This window comes from Nicotiana tabacum, chromosome 16 (assembly GCF_000715075.1).
Source record: "Nicotiana tabacum cultivar K326 chromosome 16, ASM71507v2, whole genome shotgun sequence".
Classification (NCBI taxonomy): domain Eukaryota; kingdom Viridiplantae; phylum Streptophyta; class Magnoliopsida; order Solanales; family Solanaceae; genus Nicotiana; species Nicotiana tabacum.
Genome location: NC_134095.1, coordinates 2,555,891 through 2,580,949, shown reverse-complemented (window position 1 = coordinate 2,580,949; position 25,059 = coordinate 2,555,891). Strand labels below are relative to the sequence as shown.

The 25,059-nt window shown below is 35.3% G+C and overlaps 2 protein-coding genes across 3 annotated transcripts; both read left to right on the top strand.

Annotated features, from left to right (window-relative positions):
* Positions 1 to 207: 207 nt before the first annotated feature.
* Positions 208 to 3,531, top strand: LOC107831942 (putative pectinesterase 11). Of its 2 annotated transcripts, none has more exons than XM_016659738.2 (5): positions 208 to 579; positions 1,036 to 1,479; positions 2,147 to 2,335; positions 2,599 to 2,834; positions 3,197 to 3,531. In XM_016659738.2, the coding sequence occupies exons 2-5, from the start codon at positions 1,093 to 1,095 to the stop codon at positions 3,411 to 3,413; spliced, it is 1,029 nt and encodes a 342-aa protein (XP_016515224.1). In that variant the 5' UTR covers positions 208 to 579; positions 1,036 to 1,092; the 3' UTR covers positions 3,414 to 3,531. The 2 variants fall into 2 exon arrangements, with proteins under 2 accessions (XP_016515224.1, XP_016515223.1); XM_016659737.2 differs by lacking the exon at positions 208 to 579 and adding an exon at positions 586 to 728.
* Positions 3,532 to 11,212: 7,681 nt separating this feature from the next.
* LOC107831941 (uncharacterized) lies at positions 11,213 to 14,426 on the top strand. Its single transcript, XM_016659736.2, has 4 exons — positions 11,213 to 11,371; positions 11,785 to 11,909; positions 12,017 to 12,132; positions 14,046 to 14,426. The coding sequence occupies exons 1-4, from the start codon at positions 11,320 to 11,322 to the stop codon at positions 14,191 to 14,193; spliced, it is 441 nt and encodes a 146-aa protein (XP_016515222.1). The 5' UTR covers positions 11,213 to 11,319; the 3' UTR covers positions 14,194 to 14,426.
* Positions 14,427 to 25,059: the final 10,633 nt, after the last annotated feature.

Sequence of the window (25,059 nt, the reverse complement as noted above, 5' to 3'; positions counted from 1 at the left end):
CTAAGAATATACATTACGCCTAATTATTTCCTTTTTGATGCATCTAAAAGTTGACTTGGTTATAAGTCATTTCGACCAGTCAAACATTATTTTTTCTCGTCAAGCTCGTCAGTTACATAACTAATCCTAATAACAAATTTTTCACATACCAAAAAAGGGCAAAAGGGAAGGTTATTCTCCATTATATATAGAAGTTGTTTAGCACGTATACTTCAAAAAACTGCCAATAATTTTAGGCTATTCAAATTCTTAACCATAACGGCGCCAAATTTCTACGTGCAAAGTAACCGAATATTACACTCCTTTTTTCCCGCCTACTTCTCCTTATTGTCAACTTCCCCCCACCTTAATCAAACTGCTATACATTCTCTTTTTTCCTTTCTTTTTCTTTTTGATTTGAAAGTTGAAGCTAAATATAGTAGCTATATACTGCAAACTAATTGAGGTTATTTATTTGGTTTTGTCTTTCTTTGACTATTGGAGAAAGACCTGAATATTGAAGTTTGAAGTGCTTTATTCACAAGAAAACTTGTTGAAATTTGATCAACTGGCCATTGCTCAATTCTATATATAAGGGAGGTAATTATTCAATTTTTCTTAAGCTGCATTTCTTAAATTCAGAGATTCTTTTTCCTAAAAAAGCTAAGTTTGTGATCATAATTTTGAGCTTCTGGGACGGGGCGGAGCTAAGTGCAGAGGCGGACCTATTATCAAGTGAGGGGTCACAGGTACCCTGAAAGTTCGGCAAATTTTTTATGAATACATGTATATAGTTTTAGAAAATACTGATATATTAGTGGTAACAGTCTGTATACAAAGCAGATTTTGGTTGAAAACAAAAGTGTATCCCAACATTCAAATTCTGGGTCCGCCTCTAGCTAGGTGTACTTAGTTCAGCTGAATTTCCTTCGTTAGAAAATTACAGAAAAACTAAATTTTTCTGCACACATATATATTGTTGAATCTCGTTTACTTAAAGGAAAGATTCTAGTGTAACGGCAAGGTAACTCAATCAATATTATTTTTGAATTGTAGGTGTAGCATTCTTGAATCCCCTCGTTAGAATTTCTGACTCCGTCACGGCTTTTGACTATGGCTTTTCACGGGTACACTGCGATGGTGGTTGTTATATTAGCTATGAGCTATTTACTGATTTGTTCTGAAGCTGACTCAAATACTCAATTATCAACTGCAATTTTGATAAAAGTGGATCAATCTGGAAATGGAGATTTCAAGAAAATACAAGATGCAATTGACGCAGTACCTTCACATAATTCGCAACATATATTTATTTCGGTTAAGCCTGGGATTTACAGAGAAAAAATTGTTGTTCCTGCGGATAAGCCGTTTATAACAATCAGTGGTAGAAAACCAGTAAACAATACTATAATTACAGGGAATGATTTTGGAGATATATTTGAATCCTCTACTTTCACCGTTTTTGCCTCTGATTTCGTGGCTCGCCACCTTACAATTCAGGTATGTAATTGCATGCATAATATTTCGTTTTTTTTATTTATTTTCTGGGGCTTTTTTCCAAAAAAATTGGATCTTTTAATATGTTATATTATTTATTCACATGTTTACAACTTTGAGTTTAAAGTAATATACACTGACGGCTCATCGAGTAAAATTACTTGTAAGATAATAACACCTTATTATTATAAGGTAGGGGTAAGGTCTGCGTACACACTATCCTTCCCAGACTCTACTTGTAAGATTACACTAAGTATGTTGTTGTTATCGTTGTAGTATAATGACACGTCATTATGTAACAAACGGATAACTCTAAAAGCAAAGTTAATAACCTGCTATAACAAGTAATAGCATAAAACATTTTTCAGCTTTAGTGTATATAACTTAAATCCTATTTTTAATTAGTGATGCCAGTTGAAACAGCAACATGGTTATATTCGCTTATTATGCATGCGACAAATTAATATTCCATTAGACCTTAACTTCGGATCTAATTAAACAAGTTAAATATTATGGTAGGCAGTTTACATCACTCCTCTATGAGTGCGGCCCTTTATCGAATACTGTGTAAATGCAGAATGTTTTGTTCACTCGACTGGCCTATTTTTAAACATTGAAAATGTAGTATTAGCTTTTTGATTAAGTGAAATTTATTTTGTTGCTGTTACAGAACACATATGGAACAGGAGCTAAAGCAGTAGCATTGAGGGTAGAAGGAGATAGAGTTGGCTTCGTGGGTTGTAGAATTAAGTCACATCAGGACACATTACTTGATGATGTTGGGAGGCATTACTACAAAAACTGTTATATAGAAGGGGACACTGACTTCATATGTGGAAATGGCGCTTCTCTCTTTGAGGTAAAAATAATTAGTTTTTAAGTAATCTATTTGTATAAATATGAAGGGTAGCCTTGGAGCAACTTTAAAGTTGTCTCTTCGTGATTACCACCGTCCTTGCATCAGGTTAGACTGCCTATATCACACCCCTTGCCCTGGGGTGCGGTCCTTCCCGGGACCTTGCATGAATGCGAGATATTTCATATATTGCCCTTTTGATTGTATAAATATTTTTTTACTGTTGGTTTTTTTTCTTTCTTTTCATTATTTCCTATTTTGTGCAGAAATGCCATTTGCATTCACTTTCAGAAGGAAATGGGGCTATAACAGCACAACATAGACAATCATCTCAGGAAAATACAGGTTTCACCTTTGTTGGATGCAAGATTACTGGAGTGAAGAGTGCAATTCTTGGTAGACCATGGGGTCCCTATGCCAGAGTAGTTTTTGCCCAAACTTATATGTCAAGCGTCATTCTCCCCTACGGTTGGGAAGATTGGAATGTCCCCTCCCGACAAAGGTACGCCAATTTAACTTATAAATACTGACAACATAATGAACTTTTCCGCTATCAATGTATCTTAATTTGTTATAAATTCCAATCCTTTTAAGTGAAGAGAAGTCTTGGGACAATAATAATGTTATCTTTGTGTGACCTATAAGTCACGAGTTCGAGTCGTGGAAGCAGTCACTAATGCTTGCATTAGCATAGGCTGTTTGCATTATACTCCTTGGGGTGCGGCACTTCTCCAAATCTTCGTCATGATGCCTTGTGCATCTTTTTAAAGTGATTTCATAGTGTAAAGTTTCTTTCACACTACTAGTATATAAAAATTAAACTCATTAAACATTGAACTTGGTTTTGTTATTTCTTGGAAACAGGACATCATATTTTGCAGAGTACAAGTGTTATGGGCCAGGTGCAAGTTCAGATAAGAGGGTAAACTGGTTACGGACTTTGTCTAGTGAAGATGCTGTGCCTTACTTGAAGGAGAGCATTATGGGCCCAAAAAGTTGGATTAGGTCTAAGCCCACACATTTGATACCTTTATCTAAAGCAATCTCCACCAGTTTCAACAAAAAGAGAAGCAGCCCATGAAACTTTAATTTATTAGTCTGATATTTTACTTAATGTTGATTCATCGTGTAATTTGTGATTATTATTTTTTCTTGAATTAGTCTGGTAGTTCAAAAATGTTTTGAACCCTCTACAAATATGATCTGTGTCTTGGATTTATTATGTAGAGAGAGTGCCCTATTTATTAAAAGAATGTGAGCAAAGTCTTGTCCTTAAACAAAATATTAATTACCTGTCAACTTTTAATCTTTTATCTTTCTTCTAACGTAACGTATTAGTTGAGGATTGGTATAACATATTAGACGAAATTACTAGACGCATGAAATATTCTTAAAATTAAAGGTTTCTCGAATTTTTTTAAAGATATTTTTAAGAAACGACTTTTCTTCAGTGTAGATACATATTAAATGATATTCTCAAATTAAATTAACGGAATGTCTTTTTTAAGCATACACGAAAAATGCTATTTTTGACATATAAAATTGGGAGAAGTGGAAGACAGGCGTGCTTGAGATAAGATCTATAATTGACCTCTAAAAGTAAGAAAGCAAACTTTGATGTTGATAATGTTGTTTTATGAGATATTTGGCAGATGATATATCTGGTTTCATGAGATAACAAGCAGGACGGAGTTAGCATGCGGGATACGGGTTCAAGCAAACCTAATAATTTTGTTTCAAATTTTATATTTGTCTTACTTTTTGTTGTGCCATTATCAATTACGGATAACCCCGGTTCGGCTGCCTCTGAGAATCTCTCAACGTCTTTTTTTTAAACGGAATTATTTCACAAAAACTTGCCAGAATAATTGTACAATTATCAATTTAGAACTCAGTAACTTAATGAACTATAATCCCGAATCTATTAACTTCAAATTCTAAATCTACGTCTATTAACAAGGGTGTCAATTTTTACTATTTGGGTGAAAAAGAAATAACAAAAACATAAATAATGTAATGACAACATCTGCAAAAGCTCAGTGCCTTTAACATGTCGCAACTCTAGTTTGCTCGGATGGAGAGTGATCTGACGATTCAGAAACAAAGAGAGAAATTAATTTGACTTTCCAATTCTGTAGAAATTAAACTTGGATAAGATTGGCCCTTTGACTTTGTTCATGAAGATATTCACGGTGTTTGAATATGGTTTTAGTTTAATTTTGGAAAAAAAATGGGTTTAGTTCGTGTTTAAGAAGCATCTTTGAAATGAATTTTTTTTTTAAAGGCAGAATAGTCTAAATGGCACATGTACTCGCCCATTTTGTCATGCCGGTCCCCAAACTTAGATATTTGCCAATTAAACACTTATACTCATTCAAAACGTGAATAATAAACGCTTGTCCAACGTGACTTATCCTATGTGGCTTCAGTGTGTGATTCACACGCATGTAAGGGGCGTGAAGACGGTTAAAAAAGCCCTAGCAGTAATAATTTAGCTTATTTAACAGCCATCTTCTTCTTTCTACCTTATTCTCCATTGTTGAACATTATGGAAGCTAAATTTAGCAAATCTGATGCCTTCTTTTTTCTTTGTTAGCTTCAACAGTGAAAAATAGAATTTTATTTTCATGTGATTCTTTGTTACCCATCAATTTTTGCCATCTCCTTTTGTTTTGAAAGTCGATTTTTTTCTGCTTCCCCTGCAACAAATAAGCTAATGCCGCCTCTTCTCCTTCAATAATGAGGAAGGAACCTTTGTGTTATTGTGGAGTTGCTGCAGATCTTAAAATGTCACGAACACCCACCAATCCTGGAAGGAGGATCCTGGGCTGCCGAAGATATGAGATTGGTGAAGGTTGTGGCTTTTTCAGATGGGTTGATCCTGCGATTGAGGAAGAACACTACAAGACTCTTTTTGTGGCTCTTATTAATAAGAGTGATCGATGCCATTGTCAAAGAAGACAAGGAAGGCCGAAGTTCAGAATTGCTGCTATTATAATTGTAGTTGTAGTTGTTCTAATGTTAGCTATTATGTTATTTGTTTAGGATTGATAGTGCACTTTCTTATTTCCTGGGTTTAGGCTACATATTTTGTGTTGATGTAAAATTTTGTTCATGGAATATATTGACAAAGGCTCCATTACAACAACAAGTACTAATATAATGGCATGTGTTATAGGCAGTTAATAAAACATTCAAAATAAGGGAGTTGGTTTACAAAATATTGCTAACGATAGGAAGTCAACAAAAACATACATAATGAAGTAGCTTTACAAAATATTGTCTACCACAGTCAACAAAAACATACATATGTAAATATCAGTTGAGCACTTCAATTAATATATGTTGTGGCTTGACTGCTTGGTGTGGATTGTGTAACTGGTGTGGCTTGAGTGGTTGTAGCAGACTTTGCCCTTCTGTAACTCTGTTCTTGCAGCTGCCTTTGTGTAACTGCCGCGCGGCCCTTCCACTTTAGTTCAGGTGGTTTGAACCTAAGTTCAATGTTGGTAGGAGCAGAACTTATGAGTGTAAAAGGATTGTGTACCACTCTGTCAATTGTTCCAGACTGCACAAAAATAACAGGTTGTGAGTAAGGGATTATGTAGTAAACCATTGTGTAATTGAGTGGAAATATTTACCCTATGTATAATAGTGCCACTTGAATCAAATAGCACACCATATCCTGTTGCCTTTGGTCTCTTAGACCCTGCATTTGCACCACCTCTTCTAGGCTCATTGGTCTTCCTTTTTGGGCCTCCTACAACATTAGTTGATTGTTGTGTGCTTGGATCAATGATTGGTGGAGTGAAGATAACACTTTCCATAGTTGAAGATGTTGATGTTGATGATCCGGTTGCTGGTACTGATGCACTTCCAGTTGTTGCTGATGATCCAACTGCTGGTACTGATGCACTTCCAGCTACTGCTAATGTTGCAGTTCCACTTTCAGCAGTTTCACCTATAACTGAACTAGTTCCGGCCCTTCCCCCTTGGTTTCTCTGCATATACATAACAAAACTATCACTAGTAATTGAATTCTTTCAATATTAGTAACAAAACAAACATTAATACTTACTGCTGATGGGCATCCTTTCTTGTTATATCCTAGAGTCTTGCACAAAGAACATCTCATTTGTCTCTCTATCCTTGTACCCTTCCCAAACTTCTTCTTTGGTTCATCAGCAGCTTTTCTCCTTTCTTTCTTTGGCCTTCCTGGCATTGCAGTTATAACAGGTGGCTCAATAGCTGGCAGTGTGCTTTTTGGCCACAAATTCATACTAGTTAAAGGTTGAATGAATCTGTTATATGCCTTAAGGTAGGTATCATTTCTATACCAATGGTCAACATATGGCTCAACCTCATAGTTCTTATAATGCATTGTTGTAATTGCATGTGCACATGGAATTCCTTTGAGTTGCCATGATCTACAAGTACAGGTACATGTCCTAAAGTCAACAACATGTTTATATGGCCCATCCTGGATCTCATACCCTATTTTACCATTAAATTTGACTTCACATTTGGCTGCCATTTGAGCATTCTCTCCAAGTATTTCCATAGCCATGGGTGATATCTCACCTACCCATTTTTCAGAAAACTCTCTCATGCTATTCATCCTCTCCATACACTTGATTCTAATTTCCTCTAACAAAGTAATGATAGACTTGTGTCTAGCTGTCAATATCCAACTATTGAATATCTCACACATGTTGCTCCACTACATCACACTTACTATGTTCTTTGAAGTATGCCCTACACCATATTTCCTTGTTGTATTTCAGTAAGTCTTGAACAATATCTCCCCCCAGCTGGTCCATTTCATCCAACTTCTTGCTAAAGTAAACTTCAAATGTAGCTCTTGCACACTGCCAGAATTTTTTCCTTCTTTCCTCACCAGGCCGAGTTTGCTTCCAATTAGCCCAGATATGTCTAGCACACCATCTCATCTCAGCATTTGTCAATAACTGAGTTATTGCTAGATGGAGACCCTACAATCATAAAAACTATATTGTTATAACTTAAACATAAATGAAAACAATTACACTTTAAAGAAAGAGTATTAGAAACTATACCTTCTACATATCAGACATGACTGTCAGCCCTTCTCTTTTAGTTTCTGTCAAGTTTAGATCATGCTTGAGACATCTGATAAACCAAGACCGTGTATCCTTTAATTTCTTTTCAACTACTGCCCAAGCCACAGGGAACATTTGATTATTTCCATCCTTGGAAATGCAGGAAAGCAGTTCACCTTTACATGTCCTATTTAGGAATGCACCATCAAAGCCAATTATGTTTTTGCACCCTTCTAACCATCCAGTTTTTAATGCTTCAAGACAGACATAAATGCTCATAAACACCTCTTTGCTAGGAATTGAATCCTTAGATGTCCTTATCACTACAATAGTGTCAGGATTAGTAGACTTTAGCATTTCTGCATAATCATGAAGCCTAGCAAATTCTTTCTTGTAATCACCCATATTCTCCTTCATAACTATCATTTTTGCTCTTCTACAGGAAGTTTTACTCACATACAAGCCATATGATTTCCTAAGTAAGGCTTGAATCTGATGAAGCTTAATTTGGGGCTCACTAATTATTTTGTCTTTGAATTTTTTTGCAATTCATGGTGGGTTACACATCTTGTTCCTTATTTTCTTGTAGAATTTATGGACAGTGTAGTATGTAATCACCCTAAAATTACTAACGTTGCCTTCTATGCTACCAAGGATATGCCATAGACAGCCTTTCTTTGTGCATTTTGCCCTAACCCTTTCCTTTTCATTAGGTTTCAACTTAAGATTCACACCTTTTTGAATAGAATATGTCTGCAATGCGTCTCTAAACTATACAACATTCTCAAATATCATATACAATTCAAAAAATATTTTTTTGCAAGTTGTGTCATAGTAGACTTTCTTACTTGGATTCCTAGCTGGTGCATCCCTTACTTCATCAGTAACAAGTTCTCTTTCATCATTAATACACTCACTACCTGGAACTGAGCTATCAAAATACTGGTCATCCCCTCCTAGTTTCCCTTCATATTTTCCCTTTTTGTTCTTATGCATATCTTCAAAACCAGCATTTATACCAACTGGACCAGATGGTATCTCATCTACATTTACTTGGTCATTCTTCTTTTTGTTGAGTTTAGACTGTCTAATTTCAGCTAAATCATCTTCCATATCACTACACTCTTCAATATTCTCATCTATATCAAACAGTGAGTCCGACCCTTTAGAATCATCAAGGTCCTCATCAAAATCAGATTCTGATGTTTGAAGGTGATATGATGAGAAGTTATTACCTTCACATTCATCTAATTCTTCTATATCTTCATTTATATCTGCCCCTTTACCCTTATCTTTGTCATTTTCAGTCCTATTTATATCATAGTTGGGAGTGACACATCAGCCCTAGCATTTAACCCACTGTCATGCCCATCTGTTTGTATAGTGTGGTCTAGTTCAGTTATGTCCTCAATAAGAATAGACTCACCAATTTTATGGACAATACAAACATCAACAAAGTCACCACCTTTCAATGTATTAAGAAACTTTAACATATCAGCATCTGTTTTTAAAATGTAATAGTCACCCCTTTTGTTAACTTTGCATCCAAACAAATCAACTTCTAAAAATCCTAAGTCACTAGCAAACTTGTGAAACAACATAATATGTAGCTCATCAACATCAATTGTAGCTAATTGAGGACAAGTTAGTCCATTTGCATACCTTAGGTCAGGGTCGGATACAAAATTATCACTGTGGTGGATTTGTAGGTTAACTAGGGTTGAAGACATTTTCTTTTCATACCTGCAAAGTAACAAAAAAAACAGTGTTATCAATGACTATTTGTTATCAAAAGTTGCACCTTTACACAACTCCATAAACAAACCAACAAAAAAGACAGATTTTTAAAGTAAAAAAGCTTCCAAGATTCCTTTTTCGTTCCCACAATGCCTTATAATATTCAGAAATACTGTGGTGGACCACTAACAAGAAGGAGACCCAACAAACATCACAAAAAAGGGCATAAACATAGGATGAAATTCTGCTTGACAACAAAAACCCAAAACACTAAACAGAATAACCAAATATGTCATTACATGCATGACACTACATTAAAATGGGCTTTCACTCTAACATGTAGCAAAACACAACAAAAGCCCTATATATTAAGGGATATTAAACAACAATTACGACCTAACCAACATTCCCCTAAAAAATCCTAAACAGAGCAAAAGCCCCATAAATAGAGGGAAATGTAGAACAATAAAGACAAAATATGAAGAACAAATGAAGAAACTTACCCCACAAACTTCGATAACAACTGTACAGATGAAAATCCCGGCAACAACGACGGAGAAAAGAGGAGAGACTCACCGTTATTCGATACTATCTAAGCCATAAGTACGCGGGTAATTGTAAAATGAGGGGAAAATGTGGGTTCGGGGGGTAAATAATCCTTTGCCGATTTTTTATTCTATTTGGCCATCATATGTGACTTGGAGCCTACGTGGTTTTATTTTATTGATGTGGCGTCCTACGTGTAGGCGATTGTCATACACGCACTGGCAGCCTCCTTGGATAAGCGTTTATTATTCACGTTTTGAATGAGTATAAGTGTTCAATTGACAAATATCTAAGTTTGGGGACCAGCATGACAAAGTGGTATAAGTACAAGTATCATTTAGGTCATTCTGCCTTTTTTAAAACAAAAGCTTGATTTATTTTTGGTGACATAGCCCAAGATGATCATAATACGTATTGTTCACTTTCATCCAATAGATCTCACATATTGGTCTCTTGGGCAATGGTATTATCGAGCTAAAAGCGCGCATTATATATAATATTGTAATATATCTTATAAAACTTTATACTTTTTTGTTCCATTCTGATATGTGATTCACCTAAAATATTATATGTATCTCTTTTTTCATAAGCTTACGAGTGTAAAAATCAGTCGATCTGTCTTTTGACCCTCTCTTGTTAGCCCGCTCTCGGTCATGAGCATCATTAATATATCACGGGAGAAATTAAAAGATTATCAAATTTACAAGTGGTAATTGAAAAATAGTCACAATTTTAAAAGTAATCGAAATTTAGTCACTTTCATGTAAAAGATAAATATAAACAAAAATATTATTCAAAATCTGAAAATATTCCAGCATACTATGCTAGAGTTCGAATTTTTTATATGTGAACTTCCACATAACATGCTGGAGTTCCAATATAATATGTTGAAAGTCCATACACAGGTGCTCCAATCTCCAGTATATTATGTTGAAACTTTTCTTGCGCTGGAGTTCCAACATAATATGCTGGAAGTTCATACACAAGTGCTCCATTCTATAGTATATTATGCTGGAACTTTCTGTGTACCGGTGCTTCTACATAATATGCTGAAAGTTCACATACAATTGTACTCCAATCTGCGGTATATTATATTGAAATTTTCCATATTGCAACAAAATAATATCTATTTTTTATTAACTTTACAAATGCTCACTATTTTTCAATCCTCCTTTTTTCCCCTAAAAGAATCAAACGGGCCCAAAAGGATAAGAATTGATGTTGCATTATATTATCTGACGTGACAACATAGTGGACATACCATAATGGATAGAAGATATTTTCATTTCTTTATATTTTATCATCATCACTAAGCTATTGTCACCTTGCATGAATATCTATGGGCGGCTAAAATATTCCAGGCACTATTAACACTTAATTTACTACTATAAAGAAACCATATGGCCAAGTCCCTGGTTTAACACATAATCTAATTCTAAACCAATAATCAAATAATATTTTTTTGTTTTGTTAGAGATAAGATTAGCAACTTAAGGTAGGCCCCACCATAAACCTATGACAGTGTGCTTCTTGCTCTATAAATAGAGTGAGTTTTTCAATAGGTTTTACATACAACTTGAGTGAATTGTCTATAATTTGTTTAATTAAGAAATTAGCAAGCAAACAGATATGGGTTCTCTTATGGCAGGTTGGGATTCTCCTGTTTCTGATCCTCAAGCTAGTAAGTCCCTTTATTTCCTTAACTGAAAAATTAGCCCCTTTTTTACTTCATTTTTGTTTGCTTTATAAATGTTACTATATGTTTAGGAGTACTCTATGTTTAGTATAGTCGGATCCAGCATTTAAATTTAATGAATTCAATTTGTAAAAATTAGAACATTGAACTTATTGTAGTTAAAAATTATGGATTCAAATTTAATACTTGTTGAAGTTTTAATAAGTTTTTAAGTATAGATCCATACTCCATGTCCAAAGCTATGGGTTTAGTTGAATTCGTAACTGAAAAGTTATATCTGTCATGCATGATGATATGAGTTGAGCTTAAAGAAAGAAATTTTGATTCATATAGCTAATTTTAAATTATTTGGGACTAAGCCGTAGTTATTGATTATTTTCTTTGTTGGATTATTCTAGTGAAATATCGGAAAAATAAGTCACTAACAAAGGAAGAGATTGAAGCATATTGGAGATCCAAGAAACAAATAGAAGAAGAGCATCAGAGATATATTTCTATGCTATCACCTCAAAGCCAAAAACAGGTACTATATAGTAATTAATGTGATATTCACTTTAATTACAAAAAAACATAGTAATATAGTCTTTTTAGAAATTAATATCTACTTTTGGCTGTTTTAATTGGAGACAGGCAAATATTATATTTGAGGAGGCAGCTAAATTGGAGCAGGAAAGATCAAACTCAGGGGAGTTTATTGATCTGGAAAGTGAAGATAGTTTGGATAAACTAATCAAGAAAAATGGATGGTAATTAACTTTTTCTTGTTCTTTATCGGTGATTAAAAGATCACAATTTAAACAGTAATATTGCACGTTTAGATCTTATTAACCTTTCTAGCTTCTTTTAAATACGTAAAAAAAAAAAAAGAGAGATATAAGTTCTATATGAACTGATGATATAAAAAAATTACATCGTCATATCACTTAGAATACATGAAAGGAGATAATAATGCTAAATAAAAATAAAATAAATTACATTGTGTCAAACCTTTTATTATCAAAGGAGATAATAATTCCAAATAATATCATCACAAGTTGAAAGTCATAACCTTTTATCCTGTTACTTTTGCACTCGTTTTAGTTACATAAAAAAAGTAATCTTTACCCAAATAGCCGATTAAATTAATTGTTTATTTTTAGTTAGTATATATAAATTATTTTATAATATATATATATATATATATATATATTATATTCATTGATTTGACGTTTAAGCGCTTGAGTAGGCGGCTATTTAAGTTTATTTTTATAAAAAAAATGTACATGATGTGTTTAAATTCTATTCATTAACGGGCTAAATTATATGTTTATGACATCTAATTATAAGTAGATCTGTACAATAAATGTTAATTAATAATTTATCTATACTATATTAAAAGCACGAAGGTCCTTAGCGAAATGTCGTTCGCCCTTTTTTACCCTTTAAAATATAGAGTTCACATTAGATAAAATAGTAATTTAAGTATTTCATTAATATTTAAAAATAATCATTTAATTAATTATCCTATAATTTAGGAATAGCTATTTAATTATTCTCCTATTATTAACCGTCTAGGAAAGGTAATAAATTTTTGCCTAAATTTTTTCCTATTCGTTCTACTCCCTACGTATGTTGGAGTAGTTTATAGCTTTAAGGTTTTGGAGACCTTTTTTGTAGTTAAAAATTCTGCCTAGCCTAAATTTTCGCCCCTATGTTGGAGTATTGAATGCGTTTATTTTGTAGTTAATATCTTTTAGGTTTAGGAGATCTTTTTGGTTAAATTTTTTTGCATTAAATCACACACAATTTTCTTTTTGGTTAGGAGACTTTATTATTTGGTAAAATTCACGTTATGTACGTTGCGTGTGCACCTAATCTCAATATGTAAGTATACTTACTAAAAGTTATATTCGAGTATAAAATAAAAACTTTAAATTTTTGAAATTGATGTATATCCAAATTCTATATATTCAACTTTTCAGTTTTAGCAAGAACACATAACTTTTAAAGATCTAAGAGCATTTCTAAAAAAATTGAAAAGTTATTTTCAAGTTCATTTTAATAGACAGAATGCAATATTTTTTCTTTCTTGCGAGCAAAATACATGTTGTTATATTTTTTTAATCAATATATATATTAACTATTATAAAAGCACAAAGCCTCATAGCGAAATATTAATAAACCTTTTTACCCTTAAAAATAAATTTCAAATAGGATAACATTGGCATTTAATCATTTATCGTAATAATTATAATTTGAAATCAATTATAATATTATGATAAAATTATTAACCTAATTGTCCATTTTTATTGATTACTACATAACGAATCATAATATACATGGTTATTAAGACAAGCAATATTCATAAGATATTCTAATTTCAAATTACTAATAAATTCTTTTGTAACGTTAACTTAATTTGTTACTTAATTAAATATTATTAGAAAAGATCATGAATAAATGAATAAAATTCTTTATATGTGTATTAATTTCATGATCAATATTTATCATTGAAATTCAAGAACTCAACTTTTACTTAATATTATTTTTGTGACTAAAACCATGTTTGAATGTAATTTATATATTTTAAAAAAATAATTCTCATCAATATCATTAATTAAACCTATTGATAATGCACAAAAATTCGCTTTGTCAATTTATAACTTCCATTAAATTGCAGGTGGATAAGTAGCAACTGGGCCCATTTGAATGAGCCACCAACGAGGACACCAGAAGGTGCAGCTTACAAATACGTGTCACAATTCCACGTTGCCAACATGGCTGCTGGATCTGATAATAAACCGGCCCAAACCGGAATCAACGCTTGATTGTTTGGCTTTAGACCGCTACTACTTTTCGTAGTTACTTTTTTTTTCTTTTTTTTCTGATGACAAGCTATTTTAATTTTGCTAATAGCTTGTAAAAGTTTGTGTCTGTATGTAGTTTCTGGAGTTGATTTTAAGGTGTTTGAGCTTGTTGTTTAGAAACATACAACTTTCGTGTCGTTGTAACATATTTTCGCGTGCTATATACAAAGTTTAATTGGGGATTTTGCATCTTATACGTTTTGTGATCATAATTGAATTTATACTTACTTTACAAAAGAAATTGCAGACTACCTATTTAACCAAAAAATGGGATTGCAGTCAAAACTCTAATTTAGAAGAACTCGGATTACTGATAATCAAAAGAATATATGAAAGAAAGTAATTTGGCTAGCAATAAGATAATCAGAAGAAAAGCAAGTAAATTGGTATATTCAGATAATATTTTGTGTGTTTATAATTGATCCGTTCTCTCCCTTTTATAGCTACTTTGAAGATATGTGTTTTGCCTTTGTCATAATAAGGTCATTATGGGCAATTAAATACATTAAATGTTGTGTTACATAATCATTGTATTTAATGCAGATTCTCTAACGTTTTTAGTATTTAAGGCTCATTAAGTACTGTATCTGTACTCCCATGAACTGTCAGATTCATTCCCCGATTCTCTAACGTTTTTAGTATTTAAGGCTCATTAAGTACTGTATCTGTACTCCCATGAACTGTCAGATTCATTCCCCTTGATTCTTGGATTTAGATAGATACGGGCGCCGAGTCTTTTGAATAACCGCTCGTGCATCTTCCTTTGCCTCTGCTCGTATCTATTCAACTCGTGCCTCTTTGCTAGTTGTAACTCTTTGACCAGTCTATGTGTCATGACACATTATCTTTATACCACTTTAATATGTAAACTCAATTTTTCCTAATACAGATAGTTCTCCCACTTGCCATTTATTCATCAATTGAATATTTGGGAAGTGGATTTCATTAAGACAAGAATTTTTGTCACCATTAATGCTATGACAGAATCAACGCTTTATTTGTTACTTCCATTTAATGCTCTTCACGCGTGGCACCCTTTTACTGGATCTGCAACTTTACAGAGCTTTTTAGGGCTTTTTCACAACTTCACTAATTGTCACACCTCCTTTTTACTCACACCCCGTAAAGGGTATAAATACAAGAGAGTTTTTCCAATTAAAGGACAATCGAAACGAGATTGTTTATTTATTAAAAATCAGAGTCGCCACTTGGGAGATGTAAGTCACCGGTTCACATCCCGAATCGAGGAAAGAATGACTCTGTATTAGTGTCTGCGAACACAGAAATCCGGGCAAGGAATTCTGTTAACCCGGGAGAAGGTGTTAGGCACTCCCGAGCTCCGTGGTTCTAGCACGGTCGCTTTGATTATACTTGGCTTGACTAAATTGTCTAATTACTGATTTCGGAACCTATGTGCTTTTACCTTTTATAGCGTTTTAATAAAGAAAAATTATCTCGAAATGAGTCACGCGTACGTGTACCCATCTGTTTGACGCGTCAAAAAATCATGTCACACGAACGTGTTCACAATTAATAACGCATTATTATTATTAAGAAAGTTTAGCCGAAGTTACGCGAACGTATACTCCGATTTATTTTTAAGGAAATCATAATCGTGTCACGCGAACGTATCCACGATTATAATAGTTTGATTAAACAACAAAAACTATAGTTCAGCCCATTTAATGCTCAAATCGGCATATCCATCACAACCCATTAACATGTGAATCAATCGGACCAAATAATTGAGGAATTAAAATTGATAAAATCGTTGAACAAGTATAAACACCTATTAAGACCAACATCAATCAAAATAGAAAGAACCAAAATGTCAAATAACCATCTAATGAAACGAAACAGAGGGAAAGAAACTTATGACTAAACTTGTATATATATCTTGCTCAATTACATGTGCCCTTTTTGATTTCAAAGGTTTTGAGCTTCAATTTAAACAAATGTTTTTAGCAAATTAATCCATGCCAGATTTCATTTTATAAACAGCAACAAGAAAGTATGATTATGAAACCAAAGAGAAATTTTAGCCAAAACACATGAGAATTTAAAGTCATGTAAATGAGATGAATCAAAATGGACCTTTCACTGTAGCCAAATGAAAACGCAACGGCAAGCTCCGATGAAAATTTGTACGAAAATCGTACCGTGACCGGCCCTCGATGAAACGACCTCGAGACTTCAACGACTGGCTCCGAGCAGATGTCACAAGCGAGTTCCAAAATGGACTCAAGCCAACGAAATTCCAGCAGCGAAATGAGGCTACGCAGCTCCAAAATCAATCTCAGAAACTGAAGTTTTTTTTTCAAATTTGCTTCGAGTCTCAACACCAAAAAATCCAATTGTCGAACGAATTTTATTGATGATCAAAGTCAACACGTACAAAATAGAAAAGGATCCAACGGACCTAAAAAACTGAATCTATGAGTTAGAGCTTCGACATCGAAGCCTCGCCGGAAACTTCGCTGGAAACACGAAAACACTCAACGACGGACCTTGCATCGGCACCTCGGATTCGCAGACGGACAGCTCGGACGAACCTATATCGAGACTACTGTTTCATCGACTTTTCGAACGCCACTCGTCACCTCCCTTTCACTCCTGCTGCTTTCGCTGTTGCTGCCCTCCCGTTGCAGCTATATGCGTGTGTGTTATAGATGGGAAGCTACTGGTGTGAAATCTTGGTTCTACTTGTCATGTTTGGAACTCGTTACTCCGACGAGCTGGAGGAGCTCGTTTTTCCCGACGAGTTTCAGGCAGCGATGGGTGGGGTTCGTTCCCTGCACAGTTTCTGCGTATTTTCTCCTCAGCCTTCTTCGTTCTTCTTCTTTATATATAGTTTAGGTTTTTCTTTTCTTTTTTTGGTAGGGTTTTTAGGTTAAGGGGTATGGGTCTAGGAATTGTGGGCTTGGAAATTGTGGGCTAGGTCCAAATTAGGCCTAAAAGCGGGTTGCTCGAGCCCAAGTTCTATCTCTTCCCCGCGAACAAGACTAAAAATACGATCTCAATTATTAATTAGTCCTACTAATTAAATAATTATTAAAATAAAACTAATCATTAAAACAAATTTATTTTTGGTATTTTCAAATATCATATTAAAATAAAAATACGATACCTTTTTTGTATATTTTTTGGATTAAAAATGACTACAAAACCTTAATGAACCTATTTTTGTAAATTTTGTTTTCTTGTAATAAAATAGAGTAAAAGAGTCAAAATTACTTAAAATATCTATATTATGCCTAAATTAAATATTTACGCTAATATATAAAAGAATCTTGCGGAGGGTCAAAAATCACATGTCTACACTAATCACGAAGCGTCAGTTCTCATTATGACCTTTCCATCAGTGCACATTTCCCTTTGACGGTTGCTTCGTAGCATAAATATAGTTTTCTTCTTTGTCTTTATTACATAAAGTTTTCAAAATATTCAGTTCTTGAATCTTTGTTTATTTCTTCCTCGTACTATCATGTCTTCATCAAACCCTAACCCTAGAAGGGTCCCCATAGTTGATAACTTCCCTGATGTCCCTAGTAGGAGCAGAAGAGGAGGTAGGCTTCGTAATTTAAGATCTTCATCCTTGCGTGGTTCTTCTCTTCCTTCGCCTAGTTCTGACCCTTCTTCTAGAACTAGAGGTTCTCTTTCACACAGATCTTCTTCTATAGGTAAGGAATCTTCTAAACCTCTTCGTGAACCTCTAGTAGATAAGATAGTTCCCGTGGAACTATCTTTCTATAACGACAGTGAATCTCTTAAAAATCAAGTATCTTCTTTAGATCACGCCGATATCTATCCCACTCAAATCACTGAAGGTTTGATTTCTTTAGCTCGTAGAGACTGCCATTAGAGTCATGACTTTCCTATCATTATTCCCAATCCGAATCAAAGAATTACCTCTTACCTAACCGGATTTTCCTTTATCTATACGTACCCTTTCACATTAGGATTCAAACCTGCTATTGATCCTGTTATTCTCGAGTTCCGTCGTTTTTTTGATGTTTGCTTAGGTCAAATTGGCCCAATAATATGGAGGGTTGTTGCCTGTTTGAGGCATTTGACCAACATAGCCAGTGTGCCTTTTACTTTCCCACATCTAATTCATCTTTACTCCTCTAGACTCTTTCGCAATAGTATTTTTACACTATTTGCCAGGAGCAAAAGAGTTCTAGTTAGCCCTGAAGATGACAAAGACCGTGGTTGGTATGCCAGGTTTATTGTTGCCCCCACTGTTGGTTTAATGGGTGATGAGAACGTTCCCTTCCCTGAGAAGTGGAATTTTGCACGTGAGTCTTCTAACTTTCTCGTACCTTCTTTTCCAGTTTTGTTGATTTTTCTAATTTTACTTTTCCTTTCTAACAACCATGAGAGTTGTGAAAGATGTTCCCAATTTCCGTGATTGGGTACGAAAACTGTTGAGTATTGCACCAGTGGATGGTAGATCTTGGAAGACCCTTTCCCAACATTTTGGTTGGAAAGTAAAAACTCATGGTAAGAGCTTTTATTTTATTTTACATATTCTTTTTTCCTGAACTTAACCCAATCCTTCTTTCTATTAGGATTTGATATTCGAGGAGTTACTGCTGAGGCAGTTGCGGCTTCTCGTATCTCTTTGAAAAGGGCTCAAGAAATAATTCTGGGCTCTTCATCGAAAAGAAAAGTCGTTGATGACCAAGATTCCGAAGAAGAGAAAGACAGGGGCTCTTTGGTAACAAGGCCACGGGCTCGTAGACGCATCATTTCTGATGATGAAGAAAAAGCACCCCCCCCCCCGCCATTCTATTCCTTTTACCGAGTCTGTTGAAGCCCCGGTTGTAATTTTTGATGATGACGTTGCTCCCGTTACTGATCATGATTCTGTTGAGCAACTTTTATCAGCGGGTTTGGTGGTGAAGGCTTAGGCCCAGTTCTAGATGAAGCACCACTGGCTTCTTTTTCTATACCCGTGTCTGTGACTCCTTCTTTGCCGATTTCAGCTATTTTCGTTCCTCCCCAGACTGTCTTTACTACTTCTATTGTTCCTCCTTCGACAATTCCTCCTCTAATCACCCCATGTGTTGAAGTTGGCTCCACAAGTAGGAGTGGCGCTATGAGGCAAGTGATTATTGAAGTCCCCGCTGAGGCAATCTTTTAAGGAAATCGGGTCAAGCAGATGTATGGCTAAAGCCCTTAATTGGACCAATTGAGAAAGCCAAACTAGAGAGCCATAGCTCCTTGACGTTGATGAATGACATTGTGCACGCTTCTTTAAAGGCATTCCCCTTCTCTTTTGTTTTTTAAAACTTTTACTTTGTAATTTTTCTATCTTTGGGGTTCTCATTTCCCTTCATTTCTCCCTTTTTAGGCCAATCTTATCGGCACGGAGATGATGAAAAAGGTTGCCCTCTCAGAGCAATTAGTGTGTGATTCTCAATTAGATGTATACAATTGGAAGGAATAGTATGAAAGCCTTCAGATTGATGTGGAATATTTAGAAGAAAGTAAGAGTACCTTGGAGCAGCAGGTTCGGGCCTTGACTACGGAGTTGGCAGTTGAAAAGGCTTCCTCAAGTCAAGCAGATAAAGAAAAAGCTCATCTTGAAACTTCTTTCTCAGAGCAGCTGTCAAAAGTTAGCGAAGAGATTAGAGAGTTAAAGGCTCTCTTGGGTGAGAAAGAAGCTTATGCTGGTGAGCTCGTGCAGAATTTGACTCAAGCACAAGAAGACCTCCGAGCTTCTTCTGATAAGGTTTGTGCCTTAGAAAGTTCCCATACCTCTCTTCAAGCTTCTTACACGTGTGCCTTGGCTGAAAATGAAAAGTTAAAGAATGAAATTGTTGACTGGGAAAGAGATTATGAAATCCTTGAGGATAAGTCTTCCATTGAAGTAAGTTGGGCGTTTTTGAATTCTCGTCGTGATACCCTGTTGAGGCTAGCCAAGAGACTTTTAACTTGGAATTTGAGTTAGCTAAAATCAATGAAACTATTGAGAAGGCTCAACAAACTCAAGATTTTCCTTCTCCCGTGACCGAAGCTTCCGTGAATGTTGAAGTTGATATGGGTATCCCAACTCCTTCAAGCCCAGTTGAGCCCGCTGCTGTAAACCAAGTTGAGCCCGCTGCTGTTGGTGCACCTACTTCAGTTCCTACATCTTCTTAGTGATAAGTTTAAGTCATTTGAATTTCTTTGTGTTGTTTTGTTTTTTGGAAAAATTGTGGTAAAACCCTTGGTCTCATTTAAGGGTTTGTTTTGGAAATTCAAGTCCATGGGCCTTTCATGGGGCAATTTGTATAAACAATTCGCAGTTTATGACTAAGTTCGTACTTAGTCTTAAACTTTTTAATATTAAGAAGTTTTCTTGAACTTCCGTTTAGTTTATTCTTGCCTTTATTTCTAAGGACTTATAGAATAATTTGAATTTTTATTCTTTAAAAATGTTTCTATTAACTTCATAAATATTTACATTAATCATGAATTTTATAAAAGAGGGCCCTTTTACATTCGACACTTAATGAACAAGACGTCTCAACTTCATAATGGTGTTAACATACGATAAAAGAAATAGGAATACACATGTTTCTTTGAAATAACTTTGACAAGTTTTTATTTGAACTTTGTCTAGTTTTGAATAACACTTTACACGTATTTGAATTACATCTATAACTTTCTCGTAACTGTTTTTCTTGTAACAGATTTAAAAAAGAAAATTAAACACGAGGTTTTTATCTATAACCCGCTTCAGTTAATAGCCTTTACCCTAACTATGGTAAGGTTTTTCTTTGGCCTTAGCTCGTGACTTTGCACTGCACTTGACTCATTTAATGAGTGAACTTTTTAGGGTTTGATCTTCTTTGCCTTTATTTATACACATGCCCGTGTATATTATGTAGTCCCCCAAGTGTTTGAGCGTTGAAGTATGAAGCCTCGAGCGCTTAATTGTTCCTTTTATTTGGTCCTTTCCCTGTAAAGGAAAAACATACGGGACTCGGAGGTACGATTATAAATGAAGACTACTTAACCCGTTTGAATTTCTATCAAAATAATTGTAACCCTAGGCCAGGGAGTTTAATTTATTCCACGTGCCTTACAGGTCGTGACTCATCATTTAGTACGGGTTAGCTTTTTGCCTATCATCTAAAATCGTTAGTAAAATTTTAACAATTCAAAAATTAAATTCAAAAATATGGATACCTGACCGCGGGTATTCCTTAGAAATAATATCTCTTCAGATGAACAACATTCCAATGTGAAGGTAGTATCTTGTCATCCATTGTTTCCAGCTCGTATGCTTCTTTTCCTGCAATACCATGAATTCTATAGGGTCCTTCCCATGTTTGACTTAATTTTCCCGTATTAGCTGCCTTTGTAGATTGAAAAACCTTTTTGAGCACGTGTCACACCTCCTTTTTGCGCGCCCGACCCCGAAGGGTTAAATGCGCGAGGGGAGTTTTTCCAATTTAAGTGACAATATTCGAAATGAGATTATTTATTTAATTCAGAGTCGCCACTTGGGAAAGGTTTGGCTTATGGTGTCCCAAGTCACCGGTTTATCTTGAATCCCAAATCGCGGAAATTTTCGACTTTTCCAAATGAAGTCTGCGAACCAGAAATTCTAAGGAATTCTGTTGACCCGAGGGAAGGTGTTAGGCACCCTCGAATCCCGTGGTTCTAGCACGGTCGCTTAAATTGTTATAATGGCTAAATATCTGATTTAAATACATGTTGTGACTTATGTGCTTTTATTAAGTTTAAACCGCTTTTATTATTATCATTTATTTTTATAGAATTGCAACGTCGTGAAAATGCATCTCGAACCACGTCACAATCAATGCACCCGTAGTTGTTAACACATTTCGACTCCGTTGAGATTTGAATTTGGGTCACATCAATGTGCACCCGTGTTTAAGAAGGTTAAATCATTAAAGGCGCGCCTAAAACAACTAGCGTATTGTTATTTTGGGAAGGCCGTAAAATTCGCTAAACGGCCTGTCCCGAATTCTAAGTATTTTAATATATACATTTAGAGGGCCCCGCAGCTTGTGCATTTGGTTTGTCGAGGCTCGTCTCATTTTATTTAAAAGGATAAACCTGCGGTGACTACATCTTTACTATGTTCAGTCTAAAATAGAAGAAGGAAGATACATGTCAATTCAAGTATATGCTTTGGGCCTAATTCTTATCAATTTCTGATTAATTATTTATAAAGTAAAAAAAACGTCATACTTTATGAGAAATGTTCTAATTTGACAAAGAAATTACATGACAAAATGCTATGCTTATATCCAAAACATCTCTTGAATTGAATTCAAACTAGACTCATTTAGGCTAGATTAAGGGAATTAACCCACTAGGCATTATTACCACTGGGGGTTCGAACGTGCTCCTATATACTGCCTAGCGGGTCCTGATGAAAGAAACTAAAATAAAACAGAACATCATTGTGTAAGGTGGAAGTATTCTATCCTATGCATATCATTATAGCTAAACAGGAATCCGGTCAGTCACTATGTCAAATATTTGTACATTCGTACTGTACCATTACTTAACTCATATCAACAAACAACTATAAACTAAGATACAAGAGGCTAAAACTCAGTTAAGTATTAACTAACTAGATTTTTTTTGCTATTCAATTACACACTAATCAATTTATACAAAGAAATCAATAGACCATGAGCATTACAAACAGACATTTAAACTTCTTCAAACTCCTTTCATTTCATGCTTTCGAACTGTTACAGTTTACACCAACATGGGACTTGAAATGTGTACCTGAATACTGAATACTGAAATGCAAAGAAGAAGTGGAAGCAAAGGGGTCAGCAGCAGCAGAAAGCAGAACAGCAGCAGCAGCAACAAACGAGGCAAGTAGAATTAAGAAAACAACTAGACCAAGTTCCAGAGTAAACCAACAGACAAGCAGCAGACTCAATTGGATTTAGAAGAAATCAGTGTTGAACAAACAGATCAAGGCTAGTGAAATCAAGACAGCAGAGAAGAATGCAATTTCTAGTTTTGTCTGTCTGAGTTAATCAGACAAAGTTCTTTTCCAGTTTTCTGTTTTCAGAACTTCACTCTTCTAAAAGTGTTCCCTCTCAATTCACTCTGTTCTTATCAATGTCTGTCTTTGTGTGTGTCTCTATTTCTCAGAACTTCAGCCCTCAATGATTCAGTCTGAATCCCCTATGTCTGTCTCTCTAATCAGATGTCCTCCCTCATATCTCTATCTGTGTGTGTGTCTATGTGTGTATATGTATGTATTTTTGCTCTCGCCTTCCAAAATCTCCTTCAAAACTGATGGAAGTCCTGCCCTTTTATAAGCCTAAAGTCATCCCTTTAACAGCCTGTTTAGACCATCAGAACACCCTCCCATGTGCTGCCCCTTTTCAGTTTCCACTTAGCTAATTAAGTATAAACAAAACCCCATGATATTCCCTTGGCAGGCTTACCTTTAGTAATGTTTATTATTTCTGAAACTAAAGTAGGGTGTGGGCAGCAGGATGTAGTCTGACAGCATATGCTGTCAAACTATTTAATTCAAAAAGCCCTTAGGCCGGGCACATGCTGTTCACAAATGCACATGTTGTGCACAAGTGCACATGCCATCCAATTTCAAAACTGTAACTAAACAAAACATTGATTTTACATTTCTGATTCAAATTAACAATTATAAGCACTAGGCTCAGTTCTTAATTGATTCAGGCAATGTTTAACTGCAGTAGGTCAATTTGTTATTGTTCAGATAGTTAAAACTAATTGACGACATATGTCGACTCGACTATATTAATCATAACAGGTACAATCGTAGCCAAAATCAGACATTCAAAAGTATCAAGCACATGATTTGAATTGCACTGACTAAGCAGAATTGTACTCGAGGAATCAGTTAATTAGTTCAAATTTGAAGCTCAATTATTCGCACAGCACATACACATATACACATTATCAGTAACAAGTAGAAGAAAGAAACAATCAAACACAAAGGTTCGGGCAAGGTGGACAGGACACAGTTAATAAAACTCAAAACACAGATTTCACCAAACATGAACAGCTTTTAGAACAATCATATGGACTAAAACAAATAAAGAAAAGAAAGCAAAACTTACCTTAAACCCCGAAAAATCAAAATCTTACTTGGACTCGAACAGACCTTTCTTAAGGCTGAACGGACTTTAATCGAAGTGTTTCTCAGATGAGAGACACTTCGATTAAGGTCCATTAGACCTTAATCTCTTCGGCTTAACAGGTACGGACCAGGCTTGGGTTTTTTAGGTTTTGTGGAAGGTAGATTTGGAACTTGGGCTTTCAGGGTTAGATTCGGACCAAACCAAGCATGGTTTGGTCACGAGGGGGTCCGGGGGTTGTCTGGTATGAATCTAAGGCAGATCGGTATAGATCGAGTTTTGCTCGAATCTTCAAATGAAGATTCGAGTACCTAGAGGATGATTCGAACTAAACGGACTACAGATCCATGTTCAGGGTGTCAAGGTGGTTTTAGGGTGTTAAGGTGAAGGTCATCGGCGTTCATGCCGCCGGCTTTCATGGTGAAGGGATACAGAGGCGGCTCTAGGGTTTGGGGTTCTTGTAAAGACGATGAAGGCTGGGGTTCGGATAGGGGGGGCAGGGTAAGTTTATGAGCTTATATAGTTAGTGGGTAGGTGGATCCTGGCCGTTGGATGAGATGTGATGAAGGGCCAAGATCCTTCGACTAACAGGGAACGGCGTCGTTTCAAGGGTAAAGGGTTGGGGTCGGTCCGGGTGAGACGGGTCGGGTCTATTAGTGGGTTTGGGGTGAGAGATCTTGGCCGTTGATCAATCTGAGATCAACGGCTCAGATCA

Excerpts from the sequence above, each read along its gene's own strand:
- LOC107831942 (XM_016659738.2), top strand. The coding sequence starts at position 1,093 with ATGGCTTTTCACGGGTACACTGCGATGGTGGTTGTTATATTAGCTATG. Across the intron at positions 1,480-2,146 it reads CTCGCCACCTTACAATTCAG|AACACATATGGAACAGGAGC; the intron begins GTATGTAATTGC and ends TTGCTGTTACAG. Across the intron at positions 2,835-3,196 it reads AATGTCCCCTCCCGACAAAG|GACATCATATTTTGCAGAGT; the intron begins GTACGCCAATTT and ends TCTTGGAAACAG.
- LOC107831941 (XM_016659736.2), top strand. The coding sequence starts at position 11,320 with ATGGGTTCTCTTATGGCAGGTTGGGATTCTCCTGTTTCTGATCCTCAA. Across the intron at positions 11,910-12,016 it reads CACCTCAAAGCCAAAAACAG|GCAAATATTATATTTGAGGA; the intron begins GTACTATATAGT and ends AATTGGAGACAG. Across the intron at positions 12,133-14,045 it reads CTAATCAAGAAAAATGGATG|GTGGATAAGTAGCAACTGGG; the intron begins GTAATTAACTTT and ends ATTAAATTGCAG.